At 36.5% G+C, this 14,880-nt stretch overlaps 5 protein-coding genes and 1 non-coding gene across 8 annotated transcripts; 4 read left to right on the plus strand and 2 right to left on the minus strand.

Moving 5' to 3' along the window:
• The first annotated feature begins 92 nt into the window (after positions 1–92).
• On the plus strand, positions 93–1,227 carry LOC104784587 (short-chain dehydrogenase reductase 3a-like). Its single transcript, XM_010509624.3, has 2 exons — positions 93–246; positions 330–1,227. The coding sequence occupies exons 1-2, from the start codon at positions 233–235 to the stop codon at positions 1,087–1,089; spliced, it is 774 nt and encodes a 257-aa protein (XP_010507926.1). The 5' UTR covers positions 93–232; the 3' UTR covers positions 1,090–1,227.
• Positions 1,228–6,256: 5,029 nt separating this feature from the next.
• Positions 6,257–8,598, plus strand: LOC104784591 (uncharacterized). 3 transcript variants are annotated; one of them, XM_010509626.3, is made up of 8 exons: positions 6,257–6,631; positions 6,719–6,752; positions 6,835–6,987; positions 7,068–7,157; positions 7,238–7,303; positions 7,388–7,479; positions 7,583–7,630; positions 7,701–8,598. In XM_010509626.3, exons 1-8 carry the CDS (start codon positions 6,321–6,323, stop codon positions 7,813–7,815), a joined length of 909 nt encoding a protein of 302 aa, XP_010507928.3. In that variant the 5' UTR covers positions 6,257–6,320; the 3' UTR covers positions 7,816–8,598. The 3 variants fall into 3 exon arrangements, 2 of the variants coding, with proteins under 2 accessions (XP_010507928.3, XP_010507929.3); XM_010509627.3 differs by having other exon boundaries at positions 6,258–6,631; positions 7,405–7,479; positions 7,701–7,925; XR_015558107.1 differs by having other exon boundaries at positions 6,259–6,631; positions 7,269–7,303; positions 7,701–7,925.
• Positions 7,908–8,658, minus strand: LOC104784590 (ubiquitin-ribosomal protein eS31y fusion protein). The gene has a single exon (XM_010509625.3). It carries the CDS (start codon positions 8,537–8,539, stop codon positions 8,066–8,068), a length of 474 nt encoding a protein of 157 aa, XP_010507927.1. The 5' UTR covers positions 8,540–8,658; the 3' UTR covers positions 7,908–8,065.
• A 139-nt stretch (positions 8,659–8,797) lies between these two features.
• On the minus strand, positions 8,798–8,870 carry TRNAA-UGC (transfer RNA alanine (anticodon UGC)). Its single transcript has one exon. It is a non-coding gene; the product is annotated as a tRNA-Ala (tRNA).
• On the plus strand, positions 8,822–12,086 carry LOC104784592 (uncharacterized). The gene is made up of 7 exons (XM_010509629.3): positions 8,822–9,230; positions 9,319–9,627; positions 9,727–9,935; positions 10,018–10,066; positions 10,153–10,242; positions 10,337–10,399; positions 10,498–12,086. The coding sequence occupies exons 1-7, from the start codon at positions 9,063–9,065 to the stop codon at positions 11,827–11,829; spliced, it is 2,220 nt and encodes a 739-aa protein (XP_010507931.1). The 5' UTR covers positions 8,822–9,062; the 3' UTR covers positions 11,830–12,086.
• A 606-nt stretch (positions 12,087–12,692) lies between these two features.
• Positions 12,693–14,843, plus strand: LOC104784593 (S-adenosylmethionine synthase 2). Its single transcript, XM_010509630.3, has 2 exons — positions 12,693–13,141; positions 13,496–14,843. Exon 2 carries the CDS (start codon positions 13,507–13,509, stop codon positions 14,680–14,682), a length of 1,176 nt encoding a protein of 391 aa, XP_010507932.1. The 5' UTR covers positions 12,693–13,141; positions 13,496–13,506; the 3' UTR covers positions 14,683–14,843.
• The last annotated feature ends 37 nt before the right edge of the window (positions 14,844–14,880 follow it).

Below are 14,880 nucleotides of genomic sequence, written 5' to 3' on the forward strand. Positions count from 1 at the left end.
AGTTGTGTAGTCCTTTTCTTTTTTTGACAGCTAGCAGTCCAAAAATAAGAAAGAAGAAAAGTCTAACATTATAAACAAAAACTCAAAATGTAGTTTATCAGAAAAAGAAATAGTCAATAAATAGAAACAGCATGGTGTGTATATATATCGATCGAGTCAGTCACTCCTTCAAGTGTCTATATATACAATTCTCTCTTTCTATCTCTGTGTTTCCGTTTGAAATCATTCAACAATGTCAGGACTTAGGTAGGTGCATGGCTCCAATATATGTATGTGTTTTACTGATATATTTGCGTAACTACAACGTTCGTTTATATGTATGAGATCAGGTTGGAAGGCAAAATCGCAATTATAACAGGTGGAGCTAGCGGGATTGGAGCTGAAGCGGTTAGGCTGTTCACGGACCACGGAGCTAAGGTGATCATCGTTGACTTACAAGAAGAGCTTGGTCAAAACGTAGCCGCTTCGATCGAGGATGAGAGAGCTACTTTTTACCGTTGCGATATAACAAACGAAACGGAGGTGGAGAACGCCGTTAAGTTCACCGTAGAGAAACACGGAAAGCTAGACGTTCTTTTTAGTAACGCCGGCGTTATGGAACAGCACGGAAGCTTTCTTGACTTGGACCTCGAGCTGTTTGACCGAACCATGGCGGTCAACGTTCGTGGTGCGGCTGCGTTTATCAAACACGCGGCACGTGCAATGGTGGAGAAGGGCACGCGTGGGTCTATCGTATGTACGACGAGCGTCTCTTCGGAGATCAGTGGTGTGGGACCTCATGCGTACACGGCGTCGAAGCATGCACTTCTCGGGCTGATGAGATCTGCTTGTGGCGGGCTGGGAAAGTACGGGATTAGAGTCAACGGTGTTGCACCGTATGGGGTGGCCACGGCGCTCAACAGCGTTGACGAGGAAACGGCGAAGATGGTGGAGGACTATTGCGCCGCGACGGCGATTCTTAAGAGTGTTGTGCTTAAGGCCCGCCACGTGGCAGAGGCAGCTTTGTTTCTGGCTTCTGATGATTCTGCTTACGTTAGCGGCCAAAACCTGGCTGTCGACGGTGGTTATAGCGTCGTCAAGCCCATGTGAAAGAAATAAATTGGCGAATAATTCCATATTCTATTATTCCCATTTTCACAAAAGCGTCATTATATATAAAAATAAAATGAGAATTTGTTAATAATGTCTTTTTCAGATATTCCTTTTTAAAAATACTTTTTTTTAACATTTTCATAATTCAAAATGCACTGATTTAATAATTTTACAAAACAATCTAAAAAATGTAAGTCAAATTATAACTCAACAAACTACAAGACCGGATTAGTGGTTGTTTATTCATAAAACACAAATAAAACTAGCAGTAATTGTATTGTCCGTTAGTTTATTTTTTATTTTTTTCATCCATATATCGCTAGAGCATTTTCATCAATTTACTAAAATAATAATAAAAGGAGAAAATATAGGAGATATATCTCTAGTTTTAGTGATGATCACCATTAATTCTAATATGTTACTCAAAATAGTTGTTATTCTAGATTAATTTTTTTGTTTTAGTTTAATTGTCATCATTTTCGTTTTTAATGTCATTTTTAGTAAAAAATTATCTCATTTGCCAGTTATTAAATAAATAAAATATGAAAAGAATTTATAAATTATAATAGTTAATTTATGATATTTTTAAAAGATTTAAGCTTGAAAATATATACTTTTAAGATATTAAAGATTTTTGTTTTTAAATGTCTTTTTTAAAAAGTAGTTCTTTTAAGTGTTAAATTTAAATACCTATACATGTTGAACTTCTGACACCAAACTTACAGACCCGTTAAGATGGGACGGGATGCTAAGTCCGGTTTGTTTTCAACATATTCAAATTTAACACTTAAGTTTGAAAATAATTATTTAAAATATATTTTTAAAAGTAGTTGAAAAAGATTTAAGTTTGAAAATATATACTTTTAAGATATTAAAGATTTTTGTTTTTAAATGTCTTTTTTAAAAAGTAGTTCTTTTAAGTGTTATATTTAAATACCTATACATGTTGAATTTATGACACTAAACTTACAGATCCGTTAAGATGGGACGGGATGCTAAGTCCGGTTTGTTTTCAACATATTCAAATTTAACACTTAAGTTTGAAAATAATTATTTATAATATATTTTAAAAAAGTAGTTGAAAAAGATTTAAGTTTGAAAATATAAACTTTTAAGATATTAAAGATTTTTGTTTTTAAATGTCTTTTTAAAAAAGTAGTTCTTTTAAGTGATAAATTTAAATACCTATACATGTTGAACTTATGACACCAAACTTACAGCCCTTTAAGATGGGACGAGATGCTAAGTCCGATTTGTTTTCAACATATTCAAATTTAACACTTAAGTTTGAAAATAATTATTTATAATATATTTTTAAAAAGTAGTTGAAAAAGATTTAAGTTTGAAAATATATACTTTTAAGATATTAATTTTTTTTGTTTTTAAATGTCTTTTTTTAAAAGTAGTTCTTTTAAGTGTTAAATTTAAATACCTATACATGTTGAACTTATGACACCAAACTTACAGACCTGTTAAGATGGGACGGGATGCTAAGTCCGGTTTGTTTTCAACATATTCAAATTTAACACTTAAGTTTGAAAATAATTATTTATTATATATTTTTAAAAAGTAGTTGAAAAATATTTAAGTTTGAAAATATATATTTTTAAGATATTAAAGATTTTTGTTTTTAAATGTCTTTTTTAAAAAGTAGTTCTTTTAAGTGTTAAATTTAAATACCTATACATGTTGAACTTATGACACCAAACTTACAGATCCGTTAAGATGGGACGGGATGCTAAGTCTGGTTTATTTTCAACATATTCAAATTTAACACTTAAGTTTGAAAATAATTATTTATAATATATTTTAAAAAAGTAGTTGAAAAAGATTTAAGTTTGAAAATATATACTTTTAAGATATTAAAGATTTTTGTTTTTAAATGTCTTTTTAAAAAAGTAGTTCTTTTAAGTGATAAATTTAAATACCTATACATGTTGAACTTATGACACCAAACTTACAGACCCTTTAAGATGGGACGAGATGCTAAGTCCGATTTGTTTTCAATATATTCAAATTTAACACTTAAGTTTGAAAATAATTATTTATAATATATTTTTAAAAAGTAGTTGAAAAAGATTTAAGTTTGAAAATATATACTTTTAAGATATTAAATTTTTTTGTTTTTAAATGTCTTTTTTTTTAAAGTAGTTCTTTTAAGTGTTAAACTTAAATACCTATACATGTTGAACTTATGACACCAAACTTACTGACCTGTTAAGATGGGACGGAATGCTAAGTCCGGTTTGTTTTCAACATATTCAAATTTAACACTTAAGTTTGAAAATAATTATTTATTATATATTTTTAAAAAGTAGTTGAAAAATATTTAAGTTTGAAAATATATATTTTTAAGATATTAAAGATTTTTGTTTTTAAATGTCTTTTTTAAAAAGTAGTTCTTTTAAGTGTTAAATTTAAATACCTATACATGTTGAACTTATGACACCAAACTTACAGACCCGTTAAGATGGGACGGGATGCTAAGTCCGGTTTGTTTTCAACATATTTAAATTTAACACTTAAGTTTGAAAATATTTATTTATAATATATTTTTAAAAGTAGTTGAAAAATATTTAAATTTGAAAATATTTATTTATAATATTAAAGATTTTTGTTTTTAAATGTCTTTTTCAAAAATAGTTGAAAAAAATCTTTTAAGTGTTAAATTTAAATACGTATATACAAATTGAACTTATGACACCAAGCTTACGGACCCGTAATGATGGGATGGGATGCTAAATCCGGTTTGTTTTTCAACGTATTAAAATTTAACACTTCAATGTGAAATCATTTTGTGAACAAAAATCTAAGAAAAAATAGTGAAAACCTTTGTTAAAAGAAGTCAAACTTTTTTTTTTGAAAAAGGAAACTAAGAAAGCAAAATACTGTATACCACGTAGAGCTTGTGTGATATGGATGAAAAACAAATATCTTGGCTGTGCAAAAGCAATAATTCGACCTCCTCCGTCTTGGCTCATCCAACCTTTAACTCCTATTAAAAATTTGCATGTTGGTCTAAGAAGCTGAAATATGAATTCCCCTATTTCCCCAAAAATATAATAAACTCAGTGAAAGAGAGATAACAAAGCTAACAAAGCTCACCAACTTGATTGTCGAATTAAGAGCTTTTTGCAGGTCTTTGCTTTGGACTATGTGATGATTTGAGCTACCAAAACGATATCACAAGTGCTCGAAGTTCCAATAGATCGAGTTCTGTCAAATGAAAGAAATAAAAACTTTAGCTTTGTGAGAAGAAATAACAAACATATATATAGAAACAATAGTTAGATCGAGCTGGTGAAAGATTATGATGATGCAAAATGTTACTTGCTGAGATTGGTTTTGGCAGATGGAGTTACAATAGGGATGATGAGTCACGAATACTGAATGTGTATCTCATGATGTAGATGAGTCTTTGGAAGGAGTTGGATACTAATCCTTGTGTGTCTGGCTTCATGATCAAATCTTCCCCCGAGTAGTGATCCAGTGGCAAGAATCTGTAACTGGCAGAGGAAATAAAGAAAGAAAAAGTCTAAAAAATCAATCATTCCAAAGATACAACATAGGAAGAAGACAAACTAAAGCACAGAGCTTTTAATTGAAAGATGAACTTACTCTAGAACTCTCTTGACTGGAACCAGAAACACGGATATACAAGATCTGTGATGATCAGGAGATTCATTGGTTCCCTGAAAAGGCATAAAAGCAGAGAAGCCATGTTAGATAAAACCAAGACACAAGCTAAACGTCTTGGCTGTGTACAAGCATGCAATAACTCGGCCTCTTTCAAGTTTCAGCACATCCAACAAACTTCATTCTTTCAGGGACTACAACATATTATTATGTATAAACAAAAGAAACAAGAAGACTCTGCTATAGTGATTTACCATCCAAATTCACAACCTCCTTTAACTCTCCTATCAAAATTTGGCTATTGGTGTTTTCCCCCAATAGAAAAAATAAACCTAGTACAAACAGAACAAGAAAAGAAACAACCTGAGGAATCTGGTCTCGCCAACCTGAAGAAAGAAGAAGAAGAAGGCTAATGTAGGTTCTTTCGTTATAATTTTATAAAGATCGAAAGTTTCCTTTTATCCTCGATGGTTATTTATTTTCTAATATTGGAAAAAGTTACCTCTGAGAACGGTCAAGAGATTTGGACCGTTTGATTTCATTACGTTGCAACAACTGTGAGAGATCGGACGGTTTATCTAATAATAATCTTAACGGGAAGTTTAAAAGATTATGTGAGTCCCGAGACGATCTTTTTACCTCTCTGTTAGTATCATTTAACATATAAAATCCTCCATTAATTCTCTGACCATGAATTATTATTAAATACTTCAAATTAATGAGTTGTAAATAGTGAAAGATCAACAATCACTTGAAGTGAAATAGGGAGGAGTGGAGGATAGTACGTACATTAATGATTAATGCGTTTAAATGGAGTTTTCTTTTTCTTTTTGAAAAGAGTTTTAAGTATTAACTAGGACAACGAGCCAAGTGGTCGGTTTGTAGTTGTAACCACACTGTTATAAAATGTGTGCAAGTTATCGACCTCAAAAAAAAAAGAAAACATTGAGTAAAGAGGTAACAAGCGATTAACTGTGAAATGCAACTCTTGGTTATAATTCAAGTGTATTATACATATATATATAAAATCGGCTCGACATTATATTACCGTGTATTATAAATCTTTTGTAATCCCTCAAGGCCTCAATGTCGGGACTCAGGCAAGTGTGCTTCATCTACGTTTATACTGGATTGTGAATATTTGCATACGTATACGTACAATGTTGTTGATTAAAAGTGGGGACTTTTGCATTTTTAAGACCTTTTGGTATATAAGCAGTTATAAAAAAAGATGAAGAAATATACAATGCGCAATTAGTTATGTAAGATAGTAATTTGTACTAAATCAAGTCAAAACAATACATTTTACATAGTTAGTTTTAGCCTTGCGTGTTTTTTTTTTTTTTTTGGATTTTGCTTTCATATTTTATCAATTCCTAAATTATACAGTGTATAAAAATCATGAATATGCTCACATGCGTCCTTATTTTTATCTAACTGTCAATTAACACGAGTAACAAACGATCACAACAGCTGGTCGTCTCGCTTCAAAAAACAAGCCCACCTGCCAAAAACTCCACTCCATGCATAAACAATATTGCTCTTCCAAGGAGACTAACCAACTAATTTCTTTTTATTATAATTATCAAATCATGGCACTGATCCTTTACTGGTATGACTTCATCTGCTTTGCGATAGTCGCTGCTACGATCGTGACGTCCTTGTGGCTTCTATTGCGAAGAGAACGAGGCTCCTTAGGAATTGATGTTACGGCCCACGGTAGCTTGTTACTTCTGTATAAATCGAAGAGGCTTGGTTCGGCTCGGTTATGGGCCAGTTGCTGGAGAAGGTTGCATCCAGGCTGGCTTCTCTTCACTCGTTCGACCTCTTTTCTCTCCATGGCTGCTTTACTGGCTTGGGACGTCATCAAGTGGGACGCAAGCATTTTCGTCTACTACACAGAGTGAACCTTCTTCTTTTACTTTTAGTGTTGCAACCCAAAAATTTTGATTGTAATCAGATCCGAATTGTTCATTTGGTTTTGTGACAGATGGACTTTCATGCTTGTGATCATCTACTTTGCGGTACGTACGTCGTAACAGCTTAACGCTTTCTGGAATAAGAGAGTGTTACATAAATCCGGATTTTTGTTTTATGCTCCTGCAGATGGGTATTGTAGCTTCGGTATATGGTTGCTTGATATATTCTAATAAAGAGCTAACACTTGAAACTGGTGAAGATGCGGTTGTAGAAAAGGTCCGGGTTGAATTCAGGGAAAGATTAGTGGTTTATGGTTACTTCATGCAGACAATTTTTCAGGTTAATGTCAACAGAGACTCAACATTTTGCATTATACAAAATTCATACAAAATAATTGATAAGTCCAGTTTGCATTGCAGACAAGTGCAGGGGCTGTAGTGCTGACGGACATTGTGTTTTGGATAGTTATAGTTCCTTTCCTCTCAAATACTCACTTCGGGTTAAACACAGTAAGAGCATTTCAGCCTTAGATTAAAAATTAACTACTCCAACATCAAACAACTTATCAAATGTATGTATGTTTAACCAGTTAATGATTTGCATGCACACGGCAAATGCAGGATTTCTCCTGCTTGAAACAGTTCTAAATAGCCTTGTAAGTAAAATTGAAACTAACCAAAACAAGAGATTCTTATTAAGAAAAAAGCCTATCATAATAGGTTTTGTTCTGATTTTTCAGCCCTTCCCTTGGTTTAGAATTGGATATTTCGTGCTATGGAGTTGTCTCTACGTTGTTTTCCAATGGATAATCCACGCATGTGGCTTCACTTGGTAAGCATTGAACTATAACCACACTTATCGCAACCAATCCAATCTTAATCTAAACAAAGCAAAGCATTTTATAAGATATATAATGTAAACAATCTATTCTCAGGTGGCCATACCCATTCCTCGAGCTCGATAGGCCATGGGCTCCAATATGGTATTCACCTTCCACAATCTTATCTAATCAAATTTATCTTATAAACTAACATCAGAACCTAATCTCTCAGGTACTTGTGCATGGCAATTGTTCACATCCCTTGCTATGGAGCATATGCAGCAATCGTAATAGCCAAGAACTCATGCTTCACCTATCTATTCCCAAATGCTTTTGTAAAACCATAATCCTAATCTATTCATAGAACCAAACTCAGATATATCTGTAATCTGAAGATTTGATTGTGTGATTTGAAAGCAATTGGAATAAGAGTAGAGAATTAAATCCATAACAAAAAGACCTAAATATGAAATTCAGAACCAAAGATGTTCAACATAAAGATCCATAACAACAAAACAAAGCAGTTCCAAAATCAAAATCAAAAAAGCAGTATCGAATTCAAAAGATAGCCTTAAGAGAGATGAGAATTCAAATTCATCATTCCTGAGCTTCTTCTTTCTGGTAAACGTAAGTGAGACCACACTTACCACAGTAGTGGCGATCAAAATGGCTAGCCATGAAAGTCCCAGCACCACAGGTAGCGTTAGGGCACTCCTTCCTCAGACGCTGAACTTTTCCAGATCCATCAACCTTGTAAAATTGGAGAACAGCGAGCTTGACCTTCCTATGCTTGTGCTTGATCTTCTTAGGTTTGGTGTAAGTCTTCTTCTTCCTCTTCTTGGCACCTCCACGTAGACGAAGAACAAGGTGAAGCGTTGATTCCTTCTGGATGTTGTAGTCCGCTAAAGTACGTCCGTCCTCGAGCTGCTTTCCGGCGAAAATCAATCGCTGCTGGTCCGGTGGGATTCCTTCCTTGTCTTGGATCTTCGCCTTCACATTGTCGATGGTGTCAGATGACTCCACCTCGAGTGTGATCGTCTTCCCCGTTAGGGTTTTCACGAAGATCTGCATCTTCTTCTTTTTTGCTTCTCTCTCGCTCTTTTAAGCCAAACGGCGGAAGAAAAGTTTCTAATGTTTTCTCTGTGGTGAAATGAAATAAAGGGTGAGAGAGTTTGAGAAACTAGGGTTTTTTTGGAGGAGTTCGCCATTTTAAATTACCTATTTACCCTTCTTTTGAAAAAAATGTAAATGGGTCTTAAATTAAGCAAGATTTGGGCTTTAGTTGAATTATCTATTGGGCCTGAGAAAGGTCGTGCTTAAAAATAAAATTGGAGCTGCGGGGGATCGAACCCCGTGCCTCTCGCATGCAAAGCGAGCGCTCTACCATTTGAGCTACAACCCCAAGTTGTTATTCACTTCTTATTAGTTATATTTATTCATACGATATGTTTTGTCTTAAGTCTCTTTATTAACTTTTTCTCAGCAGTCTCTCTCTCTCTCTGGTGGTGTTTTCTGGGTTTCCTTACAGTGATTTCATCAAAAGGAAAGGAGACCAAAACAAACAAAACACAGGTGTAAGAGTGTAATCAAATCCATGGATGATAGTTGCGCCGTTTGTGCGGAGAGTCTCGAATGGGTTGCTTACGGATCTTGTGGTCACAGAGAGGTTTGCTCAACTTGCGTCGTTCGTCTTCGCTTCATTTTCAGTGATACTCGCTGTTGTATCTGCAAAACCGATTGCCCCACCGTCTACGCTACAAAGGTTAGGTTTTTTTTTAAATCTGTCACTTAAAAGTTTGTAACTTTACTGCTGGGAATCTCTTGGGTCACATTTACAGTATCGTTTGTAGGCTTTGGGTGATTATACCAAGACGATTGGTGATTTCTCGACTACGTTTTCATCAGAACCAAAGGAAGGTCGTGTAGGATCTTTCTGGTATCATGAAGAAACCAAAGTTTTCTTTGATGACTTGAATCAGTACATCAAGGTTAAGGCAATGTGCAGACTCTCTTGTACTTCCTGTGACGAGACAAAGAAGAGCCAACCTAAGAAAGGACCTAAACATCGTTTGAAGTTTAAGAGCGTTGAGCAGTTGAAAGATCATTTGAGTCATCAGCACAAGTTGCATATGTGCAGTTTATGTCTTGTAGGTCGTAAGGTTAGGATCGTGAAATTAAAAACCTCTTATTAGGTGTGTAAGATATCTCTCTCTGCTAATGATTTCTCATGATAAAGTTTGATGCTTTTGTTTTGATAGGTATTCATTTGTGAGCAGAAGTTGTTTACTAAGGCACAGCTGAATCAGCATGTAAGTAGTGGTGACTCGGAAGTTGATGGAGATGAGAGTGAAAGAGGAGGTTTCACTGGTCATCCTATGTGTGAGTTCTGTAAGCGTCCATTCTATGGTGATAATGAGCTTTACACTCATATGTCTAGAGAGCACTACACTTGTCACATCTGCCAAAGGTAAATGAAATTTTGTATTTGTGGGAGTTATGAATTTGATTGACCTCGAAATGATTTCATTTGCTTCAATTTGGCTATGCAGGCTGAAGCCGGGACAATATGAATATTATGGCAACTATGATAATTTGGAGGTATGGATGTAATCTTATGCTATGTTGTTCCTGCATTGGGTTCTGACTCCTTGACGGTTTATGTTCCTCACTTGTTTTTGCTACAGGTTCATTTCCGAACTGACCATTTCCTATGTGAAGACGAAGCCTGCCTTGCTAAGAAGTTCATGGTTTTCCAATTCGAAGCTGAGTTGAAAGTAAACAACTTTTCTTTTATTATCACTGTTTCTTATGTTTTTCTCTATGGTGAAACACAATGATGCTTAAAGGATCACTTGGATTTGTTTGTAGAGGCATAATTCTATTGATCATGGAGGTCGTATGTCTCGGTCTCAACAAAGCACATCACTAGAGGCATGTATCATTTTCAGAGTACAACTTTTGTTAAGTTATTTCTGTTTTCTATCTTTTGGTTTGCTTGATTGTTTTAATATATGGTTTGCTTGTTTCAGATACAAGCCAGTTTCCAATACCAGAACAGTCACCGTCGAAGACGCCGGTCATCCTATCGCGAGCCTAGTTTTGCAGCTCTGGAATCTCAAGCATCTTATGCCATTAACGACGGTAGTACTCATCTTCAACATGTGGGGAGCTCTGGAGGTTCACGTCTTGGAGAATATTCTTTTCCTCCACTCTCTGCGCAAGCAAACCGAGGCCCATCAAGGTTTGGACAGAACTCAGAGAGATTACTTGGTAACACCATGACTGCTCGTCTAAGACATCAAACAAATAGAAGTGCAACTTCTGGTTCTTCTCGAGCTTGGCCAGCGTTAAACCGAGGCCCGACACAAGCATCGATTACAAACAGTGTACAATCTTCTGGTGCTTCTTATCCTCAGTCCCATTCTAGGAACCATGGAAGAGTTGAAATTACTAGAACACTTGCTTCCGCAATTCCACAGGGTGCTCGTAATGAACACACAACAGTTGGTGGCTGCTCATCTGGTTCTTCGCTGAGTTCCGGCAATGCGAAGAGGAATAACCATCACTCGTCTTCAACCCCTAAAATGTCTAATACAAGGTCACTGGAGCAGCCTTCTCAGTCTGATTCTCCAATTTCCGCTGCGCAAAATCGCAGGTCACCATCCACCAATGGAAATGCAGCGAACATCCTCGTAGCACAAGGTGTTTCTTCTGATGTACAGCCTGACAATAAAAGTTTGGTTGAAAAAATACGTGCCAGCCTTGGACACGACGAAGAGTTATTCATGGCCTTCAAGGATACATCAGGAAAGTATCGTCATGGTACCATCGATGCAAGAACTTACTTGGAATATGTGAATGGTTATGGTTTGTCTCACTTAGTTGTAGACTTGGCTAGATTATGCCCTGACCCTCAGAGGCAGAAGGAACTCATTGATACCCACAATGCGTGCTTGAGAGGAGGAAATAAAGGGAAAGCTGTGAAGGTTGAAAGTAGCAGTGACTCCAAGGGAGATAGGTTTGTGGATACAATGAGGAAGTTGCAATTATCTGACAAGTCTCAGGATGAAGACAAAGACAAGGATGCATACCGCTCAGATAAAGGCAAAACAAAAGTGACGGCTTCATCTGCTGGGGTTGGATTAGGAGGTAACACAGACAACCAACGTAAGAAAACTTCAAAGTTTCTGAGGACACGTTTAGGCGAGAAATCAATGGCAGCAGTACTAGATATTAGGAATTCTAATCCGGAGCCTGAAGCAGAGTCAAAGAACGAGAACTCAAAAAGGAGCCAGAACTCTCCCGGTGGATTGCCACTTCGCGGTGCTTGGCGAAGAGGAAGTGCAAAACTCTTTATCTAGTAACGCAAATCCTTTTGTCTTTTGCTCTCTCTCAGGAAGATGGACAGTGATGAGCCTTTTGCGGGGAAAATACAAGTTAGAAACGAGGTGGTAGTAGGAAATGATTTTGCACATGTGATGAACCAAGTCTAAGGATCATAAACTTATTTTGTGTCTTTTGATGTAATGCGAAGCTTATGCTTATCCTTGGGTGTTACATTTGATGTATTGGATCGGTTCAAGAAAAGATAATCGGTAATTTAATTTTAGGCCTAAAATATGGTTTTGTGTGTTAAAAGAGTCAAACATCTTAATCTTGTTACTTGCTACATTAATGAAAATATCATAAACTTGGAACTAAAAAAACGGTGAGCTATAAATTGAGGACTTGAATTAAGTCATGATTATGTGGTGACTGGTGAGCTAAAAAACCCACTAATCAATCAAAGTAATCACACCAACCGTATGCACCTGTCTGTCACAACGACATGGTTCAATGTCAAATTCCCGGGTTATACACATCATATTCGGTTTAGGATACGGTTTGGTTGGTTGTTTCTTTACTGACTTTGAGGCGAAAAAGAAAGTACTTATTTGGTTATCGTGACGTGCTGACTCATGGGTTATAATTCTATGCCGTCAAGCTGAAGAAACCGGCTGGGGGGTTGGTGATTGACCGCACCGGTAGTCCCCAAAAAAAAGAAGAAGATGCAAATAAGAAGGAACTGGTAAATGTCATTCTCTATCACCAACTACCGCAGATCTCAACCGTTGAGGTATTGCATCCAACGACTGGAATTCACCAGAAGCATAATCAATTTCAGTAGTAGTAGATTCATAAATCCAACCAATAAAATTCTGTTTCTTTTGGAGCTTTTAAAATCACGACAAACAACTTTTTTATGTTCACTAGTAGTTTCTTTTTTTTGACACAAAAAAAATATAAGAAATCAGTAGATGAAATATAAAATAGTTTCTTCATTCATTAAAGAGAAACGAAGAAAACTTACACTATGATTTAAAAATTATTCAACGAATAACACAAAACCACAAATAGAAAAAAAAATATTTTTTGGTAGATCAAGTAAATAATTTTTTTTGTTAAAATGGAAAAAGAATTCCAATAGAAAATATCCGACCGATTCAGCCAGTAAACCAGTTTCACACTTGAGGTTAAAAAAAAAAAACCAAAGAGAAAAAAAAAAATGGATGTATAAAAAGGAAGACGTGCAGTGGCGTCAAGGGTTGTGTCTTCTGTCCTGTGCTTTTTTGCTTCTGCTTCTGCTCTGTGTCGGCTGCTTCCTAGATTTGCTCTTCCTCTCTCTCCCCACAGGTCTTCTTCTTCTCTCTTTCTCACCCTTTTTTTTTTAATCCAGATCTGGGTTTGATACTTTGATCTCTCTCTCTGTTTGATATTTTTTTGGTCTCTGTTTCCACTTTACAGTCACTGATCTTGATTTTTTCTTTTAAGGGTTACACTCTCAATTTTATTATTCTATAGTTCCTTCCCACTAGATGTTAATTTACACTTTTTTTGCCAATAGATTCTGTTGATCTAATGCAAAAGTTAGGTTTTTTAAATTCATTAGATTCGTTTTCTCAATGCAAATTTTATTACTTTCGACTCTTCTTATGATTTAGTAGTTAGGTTATGTTTTAATTCTGATGATGATCTTTGTGGTGGCAGGCTTGTAAGCTATGGAATCGTTTCTATTTACATCCGAGTCTGTGAACGAGGGACACCCAGACAAACTCTGCGACCAAGTTTCAGATGCAGTCCTTGACGCTTGCCTCGAGCAAGACCCTGAAAGCAAAGTTGCATGTGAGACTTGCACCAAAACCAACATGGTCATGGTTTTTGGAGAGATCACCACTAAGGCTAAAGTTGACTACGAGAAGATTGTCCGTGACACTTGCCGTGCCATTGGTTTCGTCTCCGCCGATGTTGGTCTTGATGCTGACAACTGCAAAGTTCTTGTCAACATTGAGGAGCAAAGCCCTGACATTGCTCAGGGTGTTCACGGTCACTTCACCAAACGCCCTGAAGAGATTGGTGCTGGTGATCAAGGTCACATGTTTGGGTATGCTACTGATGAGACTCCTGAGCTTATGCCTTTGAGTCATGTTTTGGCCACCAAGCTCGGTGCTCGTCTCACTGAGGTTAGGAAGAACGGTACTTGTCCTTGGGTTAGACCTGATGGCAAGACTCAAGTCACTGTTGAGTACTACAATGAGAACGGCGCTATGGTCCCTGTCCGTGTTCACACTGTTCTTATCTCTACCCAACACGATGAGACTGTCACCAACGATGAGATCGCCCGTGACCTCAAGGAGCACGTGATCAAGCCTGTGATTCCCGAGAAGTACCTCGACGAGAAAACCATCTTTCACCTGAACCCATCTGGCAGATTTGTCATTGGTGGGCCTCACGGGGACGCTGGTCTTACCGGACGCAAGATCATCATTGACACTTACGGTGGTTGGGGAGCTCACGGTGGTGGTGCATTCTCAGGTAAAGACCCATCGAAAGTGGATAGAAGCGGTGCTTACATAGCTAGACAGGCAGCCAAGAGCATTGTTGCCAGCGACTTAGCACGCAGGGCGCTTGTTCAGGTCTCTTACGCTATTGGTGTCCCCGAGCCATTATCCGTATTTGTTGATACATATGGAACCGGAAAGATTCCAGACAAGGACATTCTCAAGATTGTGAAGGAGAACTTCGATTTCAGGCCAGGCATGATGACCATTAACCTTGACCTCACGAGAGGTGGCAATGGGAGGTTCTTGAAGACTGCAGCATACGGACACTTTGGTAGGGAAGATCCTGACTTCACCTGGGAGGTTGTTAAGCCTCTTAAGGCAGACAAGGCTTAAGAGAGTCTGCTTATCGTTTAAATTACGTTTTATCTTGTTTGAAACTCTGAAATCGTTTGTGGTTTTCAGTCTCAATCTGGTTTGGTGTTCTTTATATTATATCATGTAATGTACTCTTCTGTCTGATTATACCTCATCAGAAAGAGATATTTTGCAAGACATCTTTATTTCTTCTCTGTTCTTGAATGATAAAACTTA

The sequence above is a fragment of the Camelina sativa genome, chromosome 5 (assembly GCF_030686135.1).
Source record: "Camelina sativa cultivar CO46 ecotype springtype chromosome 5, ASM3068613v1".
Lineage (NCBI taxonomy): Eukaryota > Viridiplantae > Streptophyta > Magnoliopsida > Brassicales > Brassicaceae > Camelina > Camelina sativa.